The 17,098-nt window shown below is 38.6% G+C and overlaps 1 protein-coding gene across 20 annotated transcripts in view; it reads left to right on the top strand.

Annotated features, from left to right (window-relative positions):
* Positions 1–17,098, top strand: part of PBRM1 (polybromo 1) — a 116,733-nt gene that overhangs the window by 30,736 nt on the left and 68,899 nt on the right. For 15 of the 20 annotated variants that reach the window (XM_030306967.1, XM_030306986.2, XM_030306976.2 and 12 more), the window contains 7 exons: positions 855–923; positions 4,699–4,797; positions 7,274–7,359; positions 8,112–8,207; positions 8,845–8,933; positions 12,474–12,687; positions 16,078–16,219. In XM_030306967.1, coding sequence (XP_030162827.1) covers positions 855–923; positions 4,699–4,797; positions 7,274–7,359; positions 8,112–8,207; positions 8,845–8,933; positions 12,474–12,687; positions 16,078–16,219 — 795 coding nt within the window. The remainder of the gene's footprint in view (positions 1–854; positions 924–4,698; positions 4,798–7,273; positions 7,360–8,111; positions 8,208–8,844; positions 8,934–12,473; positions 12,688–16,077; positions 16,220–17,098) is intronic. The other 5 variants (XM_032592267.1, XM_032592270.1, XM_032592250.1 and 2 more) reach the window with 3 other exon arrangements.

The following is a 17,098-nucleotide window of genomic DNA, read 5'->3' as shown; positions in this document are numbered from 1 at the left end:
GAAGGCTGTAACCTCTTGGCTTTTTGTTATTGTACGGGCTGCAAGGATTTGAACAGGTCAGAAGAGCATGAAGAGCACAGCCTCACCTTCCCTGACACTTCTCTCACCTACCAACTTTTGACTTTTGGTCAACTTCAGTTGTTTCCTCTAAAGAACTAAAGATGTAGGAAAGGCTCAAGGCAGTGAACACACTGTGGGCTTTGTGAGATGCGTCAGGGACATTCCTCTAACACGCTTAACTTCTTGTGTTGATGTAATCTTTGCTGAGAAAGCAGAAAGTGCTTATGATTTTACTCTGTTTCTTTAATGTAGTTTTACTTAAAATGTGTTTTATTTTGTAGAAAATTAATTTGGCCAAAATAAGTGAAAGCTTTAAACCTGAAGCTAACAAGCATGCACCCTTATGTCTTGTAGACCGTTAACAATTTTATATGAAATAGGATAATATTGTGTGATTTAGATTGCAGTTTTAAGAGTTTATGAGAACATTCAGAAACATTCCTCTACTTCATTGCCAGGAATAGATACGTTAGAACCTTAAATTTAAAACTGTGTGATTCTGTGAATTTAGAATTTTTTAAAACATTAAATTATGGTGTGTTAGTTGGATAATGATAATTACCAAATGCTAACTATAAACTCCTGCAGCATGCTCTTGTGTATTTCGTGAAGCTGGTTAAAATCAAATTCTGTCTGCTTCAAACATAACAAACAGTATGCTGTACAGCTTTGTCAGTAACCTTGCACCTCACAGAGCTGTTCAGTTGATCAATACGTTGTCAGTGCACTTCTTTGTTTTCTTATTAGTTGGATACTTCTCATTTATTTAGCCTGCCTGGGTTTTTGTCTTCCAGCAATATCCAGATTATTATGCAATAATTAAGGAGCCTATAGATCTCAAGACCATTGCCCAGAGGATACAGGTATGCAGATTACCATATGTAACTATATGTAGTTTAGGGAAGATTGGCTTGTGGTCTCTTTTAGAGGCTTTTAGAAAATGGAGAAGCAGATGTCTCTGTAAGGGATTTTTAGCATATAATGTAAATGGATTAGTTGATTATAGCTTTGGAAAAGGCAGCATGGTGTCTCTTTAGCGTTTTTTGTATAGGGAGGAAAGCAGAATTTTCATTGGCATGGTAACAATAGGACAATATTTAAAAAAGACAATAATTAGGACAGTAATTAAAAAGCATTGGGCATAGACGTTTCTGGTTGTGAAAGATACATTGGCATTAAAGCTTTGTTGTTTATTCTTACCTGCTTCCAAATAGTTTTAGGATATCTCAGAATAAGTTACCTGCAACATATTTTAGAGTGTAAGGTCAGTGAAAACAGAGACTTCATTCTCTTCAAGTGCCTTCCTCCCTGTATCTCCAGCAATAGCAGCAGAACACTCACCTGGCATTGGTAGGTGTCTGCTCTGTTCTAAGTGCTTTATATGCATTAGCTGATTAATTTTTATAGCCACTCCGTGAGGTGGACTCTATTATTATTCCTATTTCACAGATGAGAAAACTGAAGCACAGAGGTGATAAGTCACTTGCGTAAGTCATCAGCTAATAAGGAGAAGGGTTAGGATTTGAATCCAGACATTCTGCCTCCAGAGTCTGTGCTCTTAACCCCTGCACTATTCCTACCTCTCGATAGATATTTATTGAGTGAATCAGTGACTGAAATTTAAAACTTGATGATCAGAGGTTAAGGAAGGTGTAGGGAGAAAGAGCTAAATTTTACAAAAAATCTGGTCTTTAGAGTTGTGCTGACATGGGTTAATTTCCTAGCTCTGTTCCTTACTGGCTGTGTTGCTTCGGTCAGGCGACTTTCCTGCTTTCCTCTGTTGTGCGCTGAGTGTAGTGTTCCCACTTTGCAGAGTTGGAGGGGGCAATGATCATGCGTGTGAAGCATCTCACAGAGCACCTATGGGATGTGGCCTTGGACTGTGTGAGTTACTGATCCTCCCAGAGTAAGGAAGGTTTGGGGCTCCTGGTAGATAAAACAAAAAGGAAATTTTAATGTGTTGCATAGTCTCGTTGAGAAAGGAGACTGAAAGCAAGTGGTTTGCCAGAAGGGAGAAACTTCATTGGCTTTAAAGTTCTAGGAGAGTTTGGGGTGCCTAGGTGGCTCAGTTGGTTAAGCGTCCGACTTCGGCTTAGGTCATGATCTCGCAGTTTGGGAGTTCAAGCCCCACGTTGGGCTCTGGGCTGACAGCTCGGAGCCTGGAGCCTGCTTCGGATTCTGTGTCTCCCTCTTTCTCTGATCCTCCCCTGCTGGGCTCTCTCGCTCCCGTGCTCTCAAAAATAAATAAACATTTAAAAAAATTTTTTTTAAATCAAGTTCTAGGAGAGCAGTAAAGAATAACAGTGTAGTAATTACTGGTACTGTAATACATTTTCACAGAATGTTAAAATACAGATTCCCTAATGTATCACCTGGTTTTTAAGGCAGCTCCCTAGCTGCTGCTGGTAATGACTTAGTCTCCTGGAACATAAATTTCTGCGGTTCCTAACGTCTATCTGAGGGGAAGATGTTTTTATAATCCTGAAGTTCAAATCAGATCTTTGGAAACCCCTGCCCTAGCCCCAGTCTTCTCTCCAAGACCTCACTTCTTGTCTGTTCTTCCTTCTAGAAACCCCATAGAAGCACCTCCTTTTGCCATCACCCTAATCAAGATCTCATCCATTTATGTCCAAATTACTGTAATGGTCTTTCTTACCTCTCTGATGAAAGACTCTCTAGTCCTTTCTGCATGTTGCTTCCTGACCCTAGTTTCCTTCCTCTTTCTTTTCTTTTTGATTCCACAGCCCAGAGCCTTGTCACTTGTTTTCTAGTGCCTTTTGCAGCGAGTCCCAGTTTCTTGTACTGGTGCAATAGTAACCAACTCTGAATAACTCCAGTAGAAGTGGTATCCATTGAAAGGATACTGGGTAGCTCATGGAATTGTTAGGAAGGTAGGCAGGAGAAGTAGCCTTAGAGAAGTGGGAGGAACTCAGGGACATTGTGGTACAGCTGAGGTCAACGCACAGTGTCTTTGTGGTGCCATTGCTGTTCCTAATGTCATTCACCACTGTGGGCCCTGGTTGCTCGCTGCTCCACTCTGCTTTACTTGCCCTTCATGGGGGTTAGGAATTCATTTTCTCTATTCCTTTGCCCTCACTCTAGTCCCTCAAGACTCAAGCATGAGTGATCTCCCCTTGCCCAGGTGCCAGGCTGCTGGCAGTGCTACCATCTGCTTACTTCTACCCCCTGTTGTGTAGGACAGGTCCCTCCCTACCGCCTGTGCTGGGATTTTCTCCAAATAAAGAGGGTAGGGTGCTCAGGGGCTCCCAGCCAGCTCCTTCAGTAGAGCGTGCGAGTCTTGATCTTGGGGTTGTGAGTTTGAGCCCCATGTTGGGTGTAGAGATAACTTAAAAATAAAATTAAAGGGGCGCCTGGGTGGCGCAGTCGGTTAAGCCTCCGACTTCAGCCAGGTCACGATCTCGCGGTCCGTGAGTTCGAGCCCCGCGTCAGGCTCTGGGCTGATGGCTCGGAGCCTGGAGCCTGTTTCCGATTCTGTGTCTCCCTCTCTCTCTGCCCCTCCCCCGTTCATGCTCTGTCTCTCTCTGTCCCAAAAATAAATAAAAAACATTGAAAAAAAAAATTAAAAAAATAAAAAAAAAAATTAAATTAAAAAAAAAAAAAAAGAGGATGCTCAGATGTTGGGTATTCTCACATGGCAAATAACCAGCTACTCTCCTTTGGCTGCCTGGATTCTGCCTTATTTATCCTCACCTTTGCAGCCTGTGCTGTGGTTCTGCCCTCCCCAACCTTCCACTCTACTTAATTTGGTTTTCTCAGTCTTTCTAGAATGTGTTTGTTCATTTCTGTGTCTTTCTCATTAGTCATGTGTACCTTTAGCCTAGGTTGTCTCCTTTCTTCCTTTTCTTTGTAAATTGAAGGCAGTTCTAAGTGTCCCTGGGTTATTTGGACTTGAGTGAGCTTTAAGATATAACAGCTCTAACATGGAGCCTAGTGCATAGTAGGTACTCACAAAATGTTAACCTCTGTGCTAGACTATTTCATCTGAAGTAGTCTGTAAAACTAGAGGAGTTTTACTTCACACTCTCAAGTCCACCTTAATGGATTAGTATTCATAAAGCACTTAGCACAGTGCTTAACACATAGTAAGCACTACGTGTTTGCTAAATTAAATGACTTTTGTCTTATTTGATCTTTTAAAAGTTATGTTTTTATGACTCTTAACATAGCTGTAGTTTTGTTACCTATCTCAAAAACTTGTGTGTAAATGGACAATTGTAATAGTTTATAAAAGAGAGAATGACTTTATATATTGTTCACGTGTATTTTCCAATGAATTCTTTGAATATGGTGAGAATTTAAAAATGTATGGAGTTAGGGGGCGCCTGGGTGGCTCAGTCGGTTAAATGGCTGACTTTGGCTCAGGTCATGATCTCTCAGTCTGTGAGTTTGAGCCCCGCATCAAGCTCTGTGCTGACAGCTCCGAGCCTGGAGCCTGCTTCGGATTCTATATCTCCCTCTCTCTCTGCCCCTCTTCCACTCATGCTCTGTCTCTCTTGCTCTCAAAAATAAATAAACATTAAAAAATAATAATAAAAATATGTGGAGTTCTTTTTTTTTAAAAGTCATACCGATTAACTCTCAATAAGAGGAACTGTTGTATTTTGTTGTTTACTCTAGAATGGAAGCTACAAGAGCATTCATGCAATGGCCAAAGATATAGATCTCCTAGCAAAAAATGCCAAAACTTATAATGAGCCTGGTTCTCAAGTATTCAAGGTTAGTGTTTTGTTGTTTTCATTGCTAAGAGTGATACCTTAATGTAGAGCCAACAGTTTTTTGTGTTTTTTTTTTAATTTTTTAATGTTTATTTATTTTGAGAGAGAAAGACAGAGTGTGAGGGGGGGAGGGGCAGAGAGGGAGACACAGAATCTGAAGCAGGCTCCAGGCTCTGAGCTGTCAGCACAGAGTCCGATGCGGGAATTGAACTCATGAACCATGAGATCATGACCTGAGCCAAAGTCGGACACTTAATTGACTGAGCCACCCAGGCGCCCTAGCCAACAGTTTTTATATAATGACTTTATTGAGTTAAAATTCACATACCATACATTTCACTCCAGGTTAATTTAACGGTTTTTAGTGTGTTCACAGAGTTGTGCAGCCATCACCACAATCGGGTAGCAGTCCCTCCATTCCTCCCCCGACCCCCGTCTCTCAGCCCTAGGAGCTCAGTCCACTCTCTGTCTCTGTGAATTTGCTTGCCTGTTCTGGACATTTCATATCAGTGGAGTCATACAGCATGTGGTCCTGTGTGTCTGGCCTCTTGCCCTGAGCGCAGTGCTTTTACTGTGCTCTCACGGAGCTCATGCTGCAGTAGGTGTCAGTACTTTGTTCTCGTCTCTTACATTTATATACTGCTTATTGTTTACCCACTTGTCAGTTGCTAGACATTTGGTTGTTTCCACGTTTTGGCTATTATAAATAATGCTGTGTAAGCTTTTATGTAGACATAATATCTTCATTTTCCTTAGGTACATACCTAGGAATGGAATTGCCGGTTCACATGGTTAACTATATATTTAACTTTTTGAGGAACCACCACATTGTTTTCCAAAGTAGATACACCATTTTACATTCCCACTAGCAATGTGCAGTTGAAATTTCTCCACCTTCTCACTAACATTTCCTTGTCATTTTTGTTTTTGTTTTTATGATAGCCATCCTCATGGGTGTGAAGTAGTATCTCATTGTGTTTTGATTAGCATTTCCCTGATGATTAGTGATGTTGAACATCTTTTTATGTGCATATCAGCCATTCATATATCTTCTTTGAAAAAATTTCTGTTCAGATCCTTAGCCCATTTTTTTATTGGGTTATTTGTCTTTTTATTGTTGAATTGTTAGATTTCTTTACATAGTCTGGACATTAGAGTAGATATATGATTTACAAATATTTTCTCCCATTCTATGGATTGTTTTCACCTTCGTGATAGTGTCCTTTGACACAGAGTTTTTAATGTTATTTAGTGCAGTTTGTCTGTTTTTCTGTTGGTTGCTCATAATTTTCAGTGTCATATATTACTTAATCCAAAGCCACAAAGATTTCACCTTTGTTCTCTTCTAGGAACTTTATAGATTCAGCTCTTAGATCTAAATGTATCCATTTTGAATTAATTTGTGTATACCTGAGGTAGGTGTGAGGTAGGGGATCTACATTGATTCTTCCCCATGAGATACTCATTTGTCCCACCACCTTATATTGAAAAGACTATTCTTTCCCCATTGAGTTGTGTTGGCTAGAGGTTGACTATCAGTGCATGGGTTTATTTCTGGAAGCTCAGTACTCTTCCATTCATTTATATGTCTCTTTATGCCAGAGGTAAGGTTCATTTCTGAGCCACTTTAAACATTGATTTAATGTCTCCTTTTAAACCTCATTAATATAGAAAGCGACTTCTATAGTATAATACACAATGTAAAATGACTACTTCACTGCTTTGTGATGTGAGTCATTGCTAGAAATTTTGTAGTCCTATAACACAGTTGCTTTAGAAATGCCTTGAATTAATCATATGTCATTGGGAATTTAGCAAAGGATTCTCAGAAAACCTTTTGAGAATAAAATCATTGACTTCCAGAATACTGATTCATATATAGTTGCTTTTGGTAGTTCATTTATCTTTCATCTTTTAGTAAACTTTCATCTTTTAAGAAACTTCAAGTGAAAAATCAGAGAAACGAACAATAAAGTTCTTAAATTTTTAGTCCTTAATAGGACACTTTAATAGTATAGTACCAATAGTTTGTTGATGCAGTTAAGATTGTACTTTTTGGTCTGATTATTTTCCCTTAAATAAATTTTAGAGAAAAGGGAAACTAGATTTGATCTGTTGTATGCTATTGATTTCAGTAAGTACATTCATCCTAAATTTGTGTGTGTAGTCTTTAATCTTAGAAGTATATCAATTTTTAGGTCAGTGGACATAGGTAGAGTTGTTCATTTTCACTCATTTTTCCTTGTTCACTGTTAGATTTTTGTGCATTACTTGACTAATTGTGAAAGAGGTAGGAGGCTTTTTAACTTCTATAGAATTATGACTGTGTTTTTGAAAGTTATGGAAAGGTTAGAGGATGCAGCTTTATGGGCATTAAATGGAAGTCTACTCCAAATGGAAGAGTGCCGTAGAAAGTGCTCTTTGATGGCATTTTAAACTGTCCTTTTTTTCTAAACCAAATAATTTTATGTTGACAGGATGCAAATTCTATAAAAAAAATATTTTATATGAAAAAGGCAGAAATTGAACATCATGAAATGGCTAAGTCAAGCCTTCGAATGAGGTATGTTTTTAAAATGTTTAAAATCCTTGTGCCTTTATTATTTGCCAAATTTTCCAGCTAGTGGAATCAGTGCAGTGTAAAACAAAATGTATGTTGCATTCGAAGATTATGTTTACAGTTAGTAATGTAATTCTGAAGAGAAGAGAGATTAACTCTTACCCAGCCCCTTCGTTGCAGCTGACTTTATTTAAAAAGAAACAATTTTTGAGGCTTAACATCACTATCTACTTTTATTGCTATGTGTGTATATATTTGTTTTTATATATACTATATATAATATGTATGTAACACATTATATATGATAAGTGCATGTGTAATATGGTATTTGTATGTAACACATAATAGTATGTATTTATATCAGCAGCGAGAGCATATAGCTAGGTGTCAGGAGATCTAAAGTATCATCCTGGCTCTTCCAGGACTTTGAACAAGTCTTATTTCTTGGATTCCATTTCTTCCTACTGGAAATGGAAGCTGGAGTGGCTGCTTTCAAAGCTTTCTCCTGACCCTGACATTTTGTTTCATTACCAGATCCTCTGTCACTGCAGGGACCTTGAGCTCTCTAGGACCAGCCCTGGTCCATTCTCTTCTGCAGTCTTCAGGCTTTGGAACAAAGCCTGCTGTGGAGGCTCAGAAATACTTGAACATTTCTATTTAGAAACAAACCAAAAAATGCTTGTTTCCTTTTTGTCTACCCAGCATTCTGATTTCAGCTGTCAATTTTCTAAGGTTTTTTATCTTATCTGTGATAGGACTCCATCAAATTTGGCCACAGCCAGGCTGACAGGTCCTTCACACAGTAAAGGCAGCCTTAGTGAAGAGAGAAATCCCACTAGCAAGTATTACCGGTGAGAGAGTGAGTGTGTTTAATCTGAGAACTGACCATGTTTTTGAGGCGAGGCATATTAGTGTTTGCCTGATGGCTATCTTGAAATACTTCTTTTGGGTATAATTGGGTTATTATGAGAATTGTTATCAAATGCCTTTTTAAAAGTTAAGTGCTATAGTTGGCCTGATCTCACCTCTGAAAAATGCATAGGCATAAGTTGTTTGTCTGGTAGTGTTTAATATTTACAATAAAATAAATGTGTGGTAAAATACTACCACACTTTTGATTTGGTATCAAAAGTAAGATTTCTTTTCACTGTAGAATATGAGCATCTTAGAAGAGAATTAACCAGTAATTATGAATGAATCTGTATTTTTCATAAAATAAAGAGTAGTGCTACATTTAAGTAACACACAATTGCAAGTAGCCTACTTTAGGCTTTCTACCACCCTGAGAGAGAAAAATTGGTCTTCTTGGCTTAGATTGATTATGGGGAATATAAAAAGTATAAAGATAAATTGAGCACACAGTTGAATAGAAATTCTTTTTTTTTTTTTTTTATGTGAATGCTTTGTTAATAGTTCCTATTTCCTGTAAGGTAACCAAATTATTGTAACATTTTTTCCTGTCTTCTGATTGCTTGTTTTTCTTTGTAGAAATAAAAGAACAGTCCAAGGGGGTCGTTTGTCAGCAATTACCATGGCACTTCAGTATGGCTCAGAAAGTGAGGAGGATGCTTTAGCTGGTAGGTGTTAGGTCTTGACAAGTTAATGCCTTCTCAGCCGATCCTTCTGGTGAAGGGAAGTTACAGTAACTTTGGTCTGTCTGGGAGTTTGTCAGTTTTGGAGTACATGCTATTTTGTTGCATTTTGATTCCGCTCTTTGGTTGGCAAACTTATCAAAAGCTTGTTTATTTTATGTTATAGCTTGTATCTAATAAGTAAATACTTTTGCCAAACAGTTGGTTTGCTAGCCTTAGCACATCCCGGTTTCAAGCCTATAAATGATAAATAGTGAGTACTAGTGATGCCATCAGGAAACCCGAGAGAGACATTCACGCCATCTTAGATTTCTAGGCCACTGCCTTACATTTTTAGTAAGCTATAGTTTCTTCTTGGCAGGAGCTTCTGATTAAAGATAGACATAAATTATAATCAGAGCAGCCTAAGACAACAAGATCAATATAAACAGGCAAATGTTCTGCAGTTAGAGAATACATGTTCTTCTCAGATTCACATAGAACAGTCATAAAAATTGCCCATGTACTTAGCCATGAAACAAATTTCAACCAATTTGAAAGTTGGGTATTTTACAGACCAAATTTCTGACCATAATGCACCTATCATGAGCACCCAATCTTGAAAAGATAAAATTTAAAAAACCAAACACTTAGGAAAGAGAAAAAATTCCAAATGTTTGGGTTTCTCTTTTTAAAAAAGAAAAATTATAATAGAAATTTAATTACCTGAAATTGAACAATAGCAATAATGAACATAATATATGTCAAAACAGTAGGGATACACTAAAGGGCTATTTTGGAGGGAAAGTTACAGGGCTGATTGCTTCTGTTTAGAAAAGCAACTGAAAGTCAATGAACTAAGCACCCAACATAAGTAAATAATAAGAGAATAAAAGCAGAGACATAGAAAAAAAGGTAAGAAAGCTAAGAGCAGAAACGAATTTGTTTGAAAGGAAACCTATAGTAGAGAACATCAGTGAAGTCAAAGTTTTTCTGTTACAACTGTTAATAAAATAGGCAAATCTGTGGTGAGAATATCAAGAAAGAAACCGAAGGAACAAATAAAAAATACTAGGGGAAACAGGGAGCATACAGATTAGAAAGAATGTATGAACTGCTTTATGCAAACAAATTTGAACATTTAGATGAAATGGGCAAACTCCTAGAAAGTGATAAATACCTGGGGCACCTGGGTGTTTTAGTCAGTTGAGTGTCCGACTTCGGCACAGGTCACAGTCTCGCAGTTCATGAGTTCGAGCCCCACATCAGGCTCACTGCTGTCTGTGTCAACGTGGAGCCCGCTTCAGATCCTCTGTGCCCATCTCTCTACCCCTCCCCCACTTGCGCTCCCCCATAAATTAAATAAATAAATAAGTAAACAAACAAACCTAAAACAGATTCAAGAAGAAAAAGGCTTATTAGTTGTATCAGCATTAAAAAAATTATTATAGGGGCGCCTGGGTGGCTCAGTCGGTTAAGCGTCCGACTTCGGCTCAGGTCACGATCTCACGGTCCGTGAGTTCGAGCCCCGCGTCAGGCTCTGGGCTGATGGCTCAGAGCCTGGAGCCTGCTTCCGATTCTGTGTCTCCCTCTCTCTCTGCCCCTCCCCCGTTCATGCTGTCTCTCTCTGTCTCAAAAATAAATAAATGTTAAAAAAAAAAAAAATTATTATAAATCTTTTCCCATAAAAACACCAGGCCAGACATTCAAGGAACAGAATTATATACAAACTCCTGCATAGAATAGAAAAGGAGCTCCAAAAAGGAGCTCTCCAGTTTATTTTTTAAATCCGATAGAACCTAGATATCCAAACTAAACAAAAGGAAACACACTGTATCTAGCAGTATTTGTAAAAGATAATGCATGATGACACAGTTGGTTTTGCTCCAGGAATGCTAGGTCACTGCAGTATTAGAAAAGGTAAAAAGAGCACAAGGGAAATACTTACAGCATTCCCTTTACTGTAAGTAAGAATGTCGTTACCTCTTTTGATCAGAGGCCAGACAACAATGAAGGAGTAAGAATCAGAAAAGAAGAAGGATTTATAAAGATTGCAGTTGAAAGATTGTTTTTTGAGTTTTCTACTGAAAGTACTATACAGATAAATTATTGGAATTAATAACAATAATAAGGTGCTAGATATAAGATCATTATCTAAAAATTTATTTAATTTCTGGAATCAACCACAAAAAGAAAATGTAATTTTTTTTTCTTCATGTTTATTTTTGAGAGAGACAGAGACAGAATGCGAGTGGGTTGGGGCAGAGAGAGAGGGAGACACAGAATCTGAAGCAGGCCCCAGGCTCTGAGCGGTCCACACAGAGCCCGACATGGGGCTCGAACTCACGGACTATGAGATCATGACCTGAGCTGAAGTCGGACGCTCAACCGACTGAGCCACCCAGGCGCCCCAGAAAATGTAATTTTTTAAAGATAGGGTTGAAGTAGCAGCAAAACATATCTAGGTATATAAATCAACTACGTATGTGCAAGCTCTCTACAGAGAAAGCAGTAGTAGGGTCAGAAAAAACTAGTTTCAGATCCTCTCTTTGCTTCTGTCTCCATGACTAGATCCAGATCCTCTCTCAAATCCCCTGAGACTGGTAGTGTACCCATCTCTTAATACTGTAACTGAGTACTTAATTAATAAATGATTGTCATTCTCACCTGGGAACAGTAGTGATTTTGATTAAGAAAACTTAAATTATGGTCCTTATATGCTATTATAGAATTTAGGGAAATGAAGAATATATTTTGTTTTTCTATAAAAATGACTATATGTTGTTTGTTTTGGTGTTTTTATGATAAGCTTCTATCTGAAACTTCCCTCAATAAGGGAAGACCTCATTCTTAAGGGATGCTATAGATCAGTGGGGCAAAATCACACAGAGTTAAAGCAAAACCAGATCTACCAATATCAATCCAACATCAGTATACATTTCTGTGACCATAAACTGCATGCTGTTGCTTTAAGTTCTGAGATCTGTGTATGGCTGGTTGCTGCTTTTCTTGGCCAGACACATACAGCAAGGAGTCTCTAAAGGAGTCACATTTAAAAAAGAGAAACTATTTTGGGGCACCTGGGTGGCTCAGTCGTTTGGGCGTCTGACTTCGGCTCAGGTCATGATCTCACCGTTTGTGAGTTCGGGCCCCACGTTGGGCTCTGTGCTGACAGCTCAGAGCCTGGAGCCTGCTTCGGACTCTGTGTCTCCCTCTCTTTCCGACTCTCCCTCACTCATGCTCTATCTCTGTCATTCTCCAAAATAAATAAATATTAAAAAAAATTTTTTTTAAAGAAACTATTTTGTAACTTTTAAAAAACAGTATAACATATTCTATGTAACATTTTATTCTGTTTCTGTGTAACATTTCTCTACACATACAATTAAGCATTACTAACAGCATCTTTAATGAGGGCTGGAAACTATTCTTTTAATGTAAGTATTCTCAAACATACATAAGTTTAAGCTGGAAGGCGGTTAGAAGCTTTAAAGGTTGGTTCTCTCTTCCCCTTATAAATAAATACCTTTTTTGTCTTTTATTTAGCTGCACGTTATGAAGAAGGAGAGTCGGAAGCAGAGAGCATTACTTCATTTATGGATGTTTCAAATCCTTTTTATCAGCTTTATGACACAGTTAGGAGCTGTCGGAATAACCAAGGGCAGCTTATAGCTGAACCTTTTTTTCATTTGCCTTCAAAGAAAAAATACCCTGATTATTATCAGCAAATTAAAATGCCCATATCCCTGCAACAGATCAGGTAAGATGTCTTCTACATTATTCCGTAGAAATCCATTTTCTTACGGTTGAGCCCTGCATATCTGTCTCCTTCCTAAAATGGATAAGGATATTAAAGGTAAAAATGTTTGCATGTCTAGAGTATGCTTGAATATTACTCCTGTGTGAAGGGTGAGAAATAAATTTGATTACATTCAAATGGTATTCTTTGTACTAGAGTAGAGTCAAGGCAAGTGAACCAAAGTTATTCCAGCTAGGCAACTCAAAAGTCATATAGCTCAGAATTTAACTGTCCATTTTCTTACAACTGAGCAAAACACAAAAATCTTTCTGCTTATACCTCTCAGTGATATTTTAATTATAACAGTTTAACTGTATTTAAATTTTGTATCTACAGTTGAGCCCCCAGAATAAGTATAGTTAGCTCTTAGAGAATTCATTATTTGAAACAATACCTGAAAGATGGCCCATCTTGGTTTCCCTTTTCTGTATAGAAAATGGTAAAATAATCAGAAGAGCCTAGGTGGCTCAGTTGGTTAAGCATCCAACTCTTGATTTTGGCTCAGGTCATGATCTCACAGTTTGTGGGTTCAGGCCCCTTGTGGGGCTCTGTGCTGATAGTGCAGAGCCTGCTTGGGATCCTCTCTCTTCCTCTCTCTCTGCCCCTCCCCTGCTTGTATGCATTCTCTCTCTCACTCTCTCAAAAATAAATAAACTTAAAAAAGGAAATTACCATTGAGGGATGACTGGCTGGCTCAGTTGGTAGAGCATGGTAACTCTTGATCTCAGGGTTGTGAGTTCTAGCCCCACATTGGGCATGGAGACTACTTTTAAATAAACAAACAAATAAAGAATCATTGGGAAATCAGCTAGACAGAATACTGAAACCACTACATTATTAAAAATAATAGGAAATAAGTAATATTGTAACTCTCACAGTGTGGGTTAGGTTTTACAGTATACCTAAATAGAGGTAACAACACAAAAATAATTGGGTAAAATCACACTAAGCTGATATTTACCAGGGCAGGTGACTCACTTTCCAAATAATAGAAATTAAAATTCTTATACTTGCTGAATCCTAGAAAATAAGTTTGGCTAGCAACAGATGTTTCCTGGTTTTGCATTTGTAATTTCCATGTTCATCATTTGATCAGTAAAATTTATGGTGTTTTTACTTAATCCAAACTTGGGAGGTTTTATACACAGGTAGGATAATAGAAAATCAGTTTATTTTGCCCTCTTAAAATAATATTGAAATTAAAGCTGCCATTCATGAAGAAAATTGTTTGGAAATTGTCTTTTATACTCTTTATCTTGAAAAAGGTAGTGACAGTCTTCTAGATGTTGAGAGGTTCTCTTTTAACTCAGCAATTTTTGTCCTTAGTTTCTTTTCTCCCTCAGTCTTTGTTGTTGTTCAGTCTAATTCATTAATTCAAAAGAAGACATATTTCAAGCCAACTCAATCACCTGCCTACAACCTTCTTCTGGTTAAAATTTTCTAGTATAAACCTTGCTTTGTTAAGTCAATAATTCTGTGCCTTCCCCCTTTTTAAATTTACTTTTTGACAGTTGTCTGGCACACAGGTAGGGGAGTGTGAGGAATGGAGAAGTGGCTGAGAACTAGCTGGGAGCACAGTAGAATTCTGCAGGGTCAGCTTTTAGGGTGACTCATCTACCTCCTTTCTAAGGACCCACAGGCCAGTGGTGCCTGACAGGAGCTGGACCACCTTCCGTTGTCTCTCCATGGGAGCAACAGGGAAATTGACAGCAGTACTACCGACTAGAACTTTCTGTGATGGTGGAAATGCTATTTTCTCTGCCCTGTCCATTATGGCAGCCACTAGTCACACGTGACTATGGAGCACTTGATATGTGGCAGGTGCAACTAAGGAACTAGATTTTAAATTTTATTTTGATTTAAATAGCTACACGTTGCTAGTGGCTACTCTATTATATAGCCTAGTCCTAGGAAGATTTGTTGGCAGAAGTATGATCGTTGAGTGTCATCAAAAGCAACAGAAATGGAAGAGTGGTCAGCAACTAGACAGTGTGGCTCCATATGCCACCTTTCACTGTGCTGAGGCTTGTCAGCTCCGTCTTTTATTTCCCATTCGGCCCATCCCACCCCTACTATGCTTGATTAACATCAGTCTGATGAATATCTGAAGATTTACTGTAGATTGTCACTTACAAGTTTTGAGTTTCAAGTCTGTTCTTCGTGGGTATTGAGAATACTCAGCACATTACCCCTGGAGTTGGCCTGAATAATGATGTCTGAGGCTGTAATTTAAGTTCTGGGTGCTAGCTACATAAGCTGGTACTGAGAACTGAGTTTCTGCATCGTTGTTGTTTGCTTCATCCCAGAGATGTCCTCTAACACTCGTGTCTTTTTAAGCCCACATGGAATCTGCACATAGTTTGTGGGTGCTTCCATCAGAAGATTTCAAAGTCTATCCTAAGTGCATATAGTTAGGGCAAACTGGCTCTTAACATCATATAAAATGTATAAGGGACTTTATGAGAGTTGGTGTTAGCAATAGCCATAGTGTCTGAGAGACATATCAGAATTCTTAAGGCTTTTGGGGTGCCTGGGTGGCTCGGTTGAGCGACTTCGACTCCAGTCATGATGTGTCATAGCTTGTGAGTTCAAGCCCCGCATTGGGCTCTGTGCTGACAGCTCGGAACCTGGAGCCTGCTTCAGATTCTGTGTCTCCCTCTCACTCTGCCCCTCCCCTGCTTGCATGCTCTCTCTCTCAAAAATAAATAAATGTTAAAAAAAACTAAAAAAAAAAGAATTATTAAGACTTTTAAGTAAAATAAGTAAAAACGTCAATTTTAAGCCATCATAATGAGTTACAAATGTTTGTATTGGAAGGGTGGTAGTGAATGGACTCTGACGTGTGTGCGTCTCATTTACCATCTTAAGATATCTTCGTTGTACATACATGTATCCCCTGAGTTGCTCTTTCATGGTGTTGCCAGTACTTTCTCTTTTCTTTCACCCTTATGAATGGGAACGGACTTTTATTTTCAGAAGTGGCTAGATCACCATGTTCTTCATTAAGGTAGCTTAAAACCTCCTTGATTTTTTTTCTCTTCTTGGGGTTTGAATATTAGCCACTATGGGTTTTCCATTAGGATTTTTGCTAGTATATTTGCTTTGTAATTGACCACCTTGACACCTAGGTCCTCTTATTACTTCTTCTAGTGTTTTGTTCTTCTGGATTTTCAGGTAGACTGTTGTGCTAACTACAATGGTGCTTTTGCCTCCTGTATTGAAAGTGCCCCTACCAGGCCTCTAATCAGCGTCACCAGTGAAGAGGCCAGTCACTGCTTGCTAAGACTTTCAGTAAGGATGTTCCATCGTTTTCGTAAAGGCAAAGTGTAGCTATGTGTTTGTCTTTCACAGAACAAAGCTCAAGAACCAAGAATATGAAACTTTAGATCATTTGGAGTGTGATCTGAATTTAATGTTTGAAAATGCCAAGCGCTATAATGTTCCCAACTCAGCCATCTACAAGCGGGTCCTAAGATTGCAGCAAGTCATGCAGGTATGATGCCTTGGGTTTGCTTGGCTGCAGCGTGTGTGACTGAGGTGATTTCACAAAGTACGAGGCTGTGCTTTTAAGAGGTGTGATTTCTCCTAGCATTGACACATCATTTATTTCAGCCACAAGTCCTGCTGGGTACTTTTTTAGAGTTGTCAGGACCGTGTAGAGTAAAAGAATAGTTTAGACTTAGTTGCCTTTGTGAGTGGAAGGAGCGGGGATTTGTGCCTGGGGAGTAATTTTACAGTCCTCAGGAAGTTTCCTTCCAATCACAGACAATATTCTGTTATTTAGATTTTATTTCTTTTGTCCTAGATTTTGCTAAGGTGGGATTAGTCCTAGGAGAAAGGACACCTTAGAGCTAATTCATCATTGTACAGTGTCCATGAATTTATCGGATCCTTTCTGATGGGCATCTGGAGTCATGGGTCCCTTACGGGTTTTGAAAGATAAAGGAATAGATACGAAATACAAAGTGTGTCTGTTGGTTTTGGGTAGACTCTTTCTGGAAAGAGAATCTCAGAGCAAGGAAGCAACAAAAGCAATTTTAGACCACCTATAGAATCTTCATTTTGTATAGTCAGTACTAGCATGAGTGCTGTGGATTTCAAGTATTTTCTTTCAGTACTCTGTATATCTTCTCTAAGTGCGGTGGTTGGACTTTCAGCTGTTTGGCAGAAGGTCTTTAAAAATGCATGTGTTGAAAAGTAGATCTTCTTTCACCTCTCACATTAAACTTTCTTCTTAGCCACACCATTGCTTAAGAAGTGAAGGATACCAGAGACCGTCTTTGAATTGGCTTTACTTAAAATGACCCCTGGGGCCGGATGCCCCTACAACTTGCTTCAGTGCTTTTAATGTCTATGCCCTTTGTAGTCTTGC

This window comes from Lynx canadensis, chromosome A2, assembly GCF_007474595.2.
Source record: "Lynx canadensis isolate LIC74 chromosome A2, mLynCan4.pri.v2, whole genome shotgun sequence".
In the NCBI taxonomy this organism is placed as follows: Eukaryota; Metazoa; Chordata; class Mammalia; order Carnivora; family Felidae; genus Lynx; species Lynx canadensis.
This window is presented reverse-complemented; position numbering and strand designations above follow the sequence as displayed.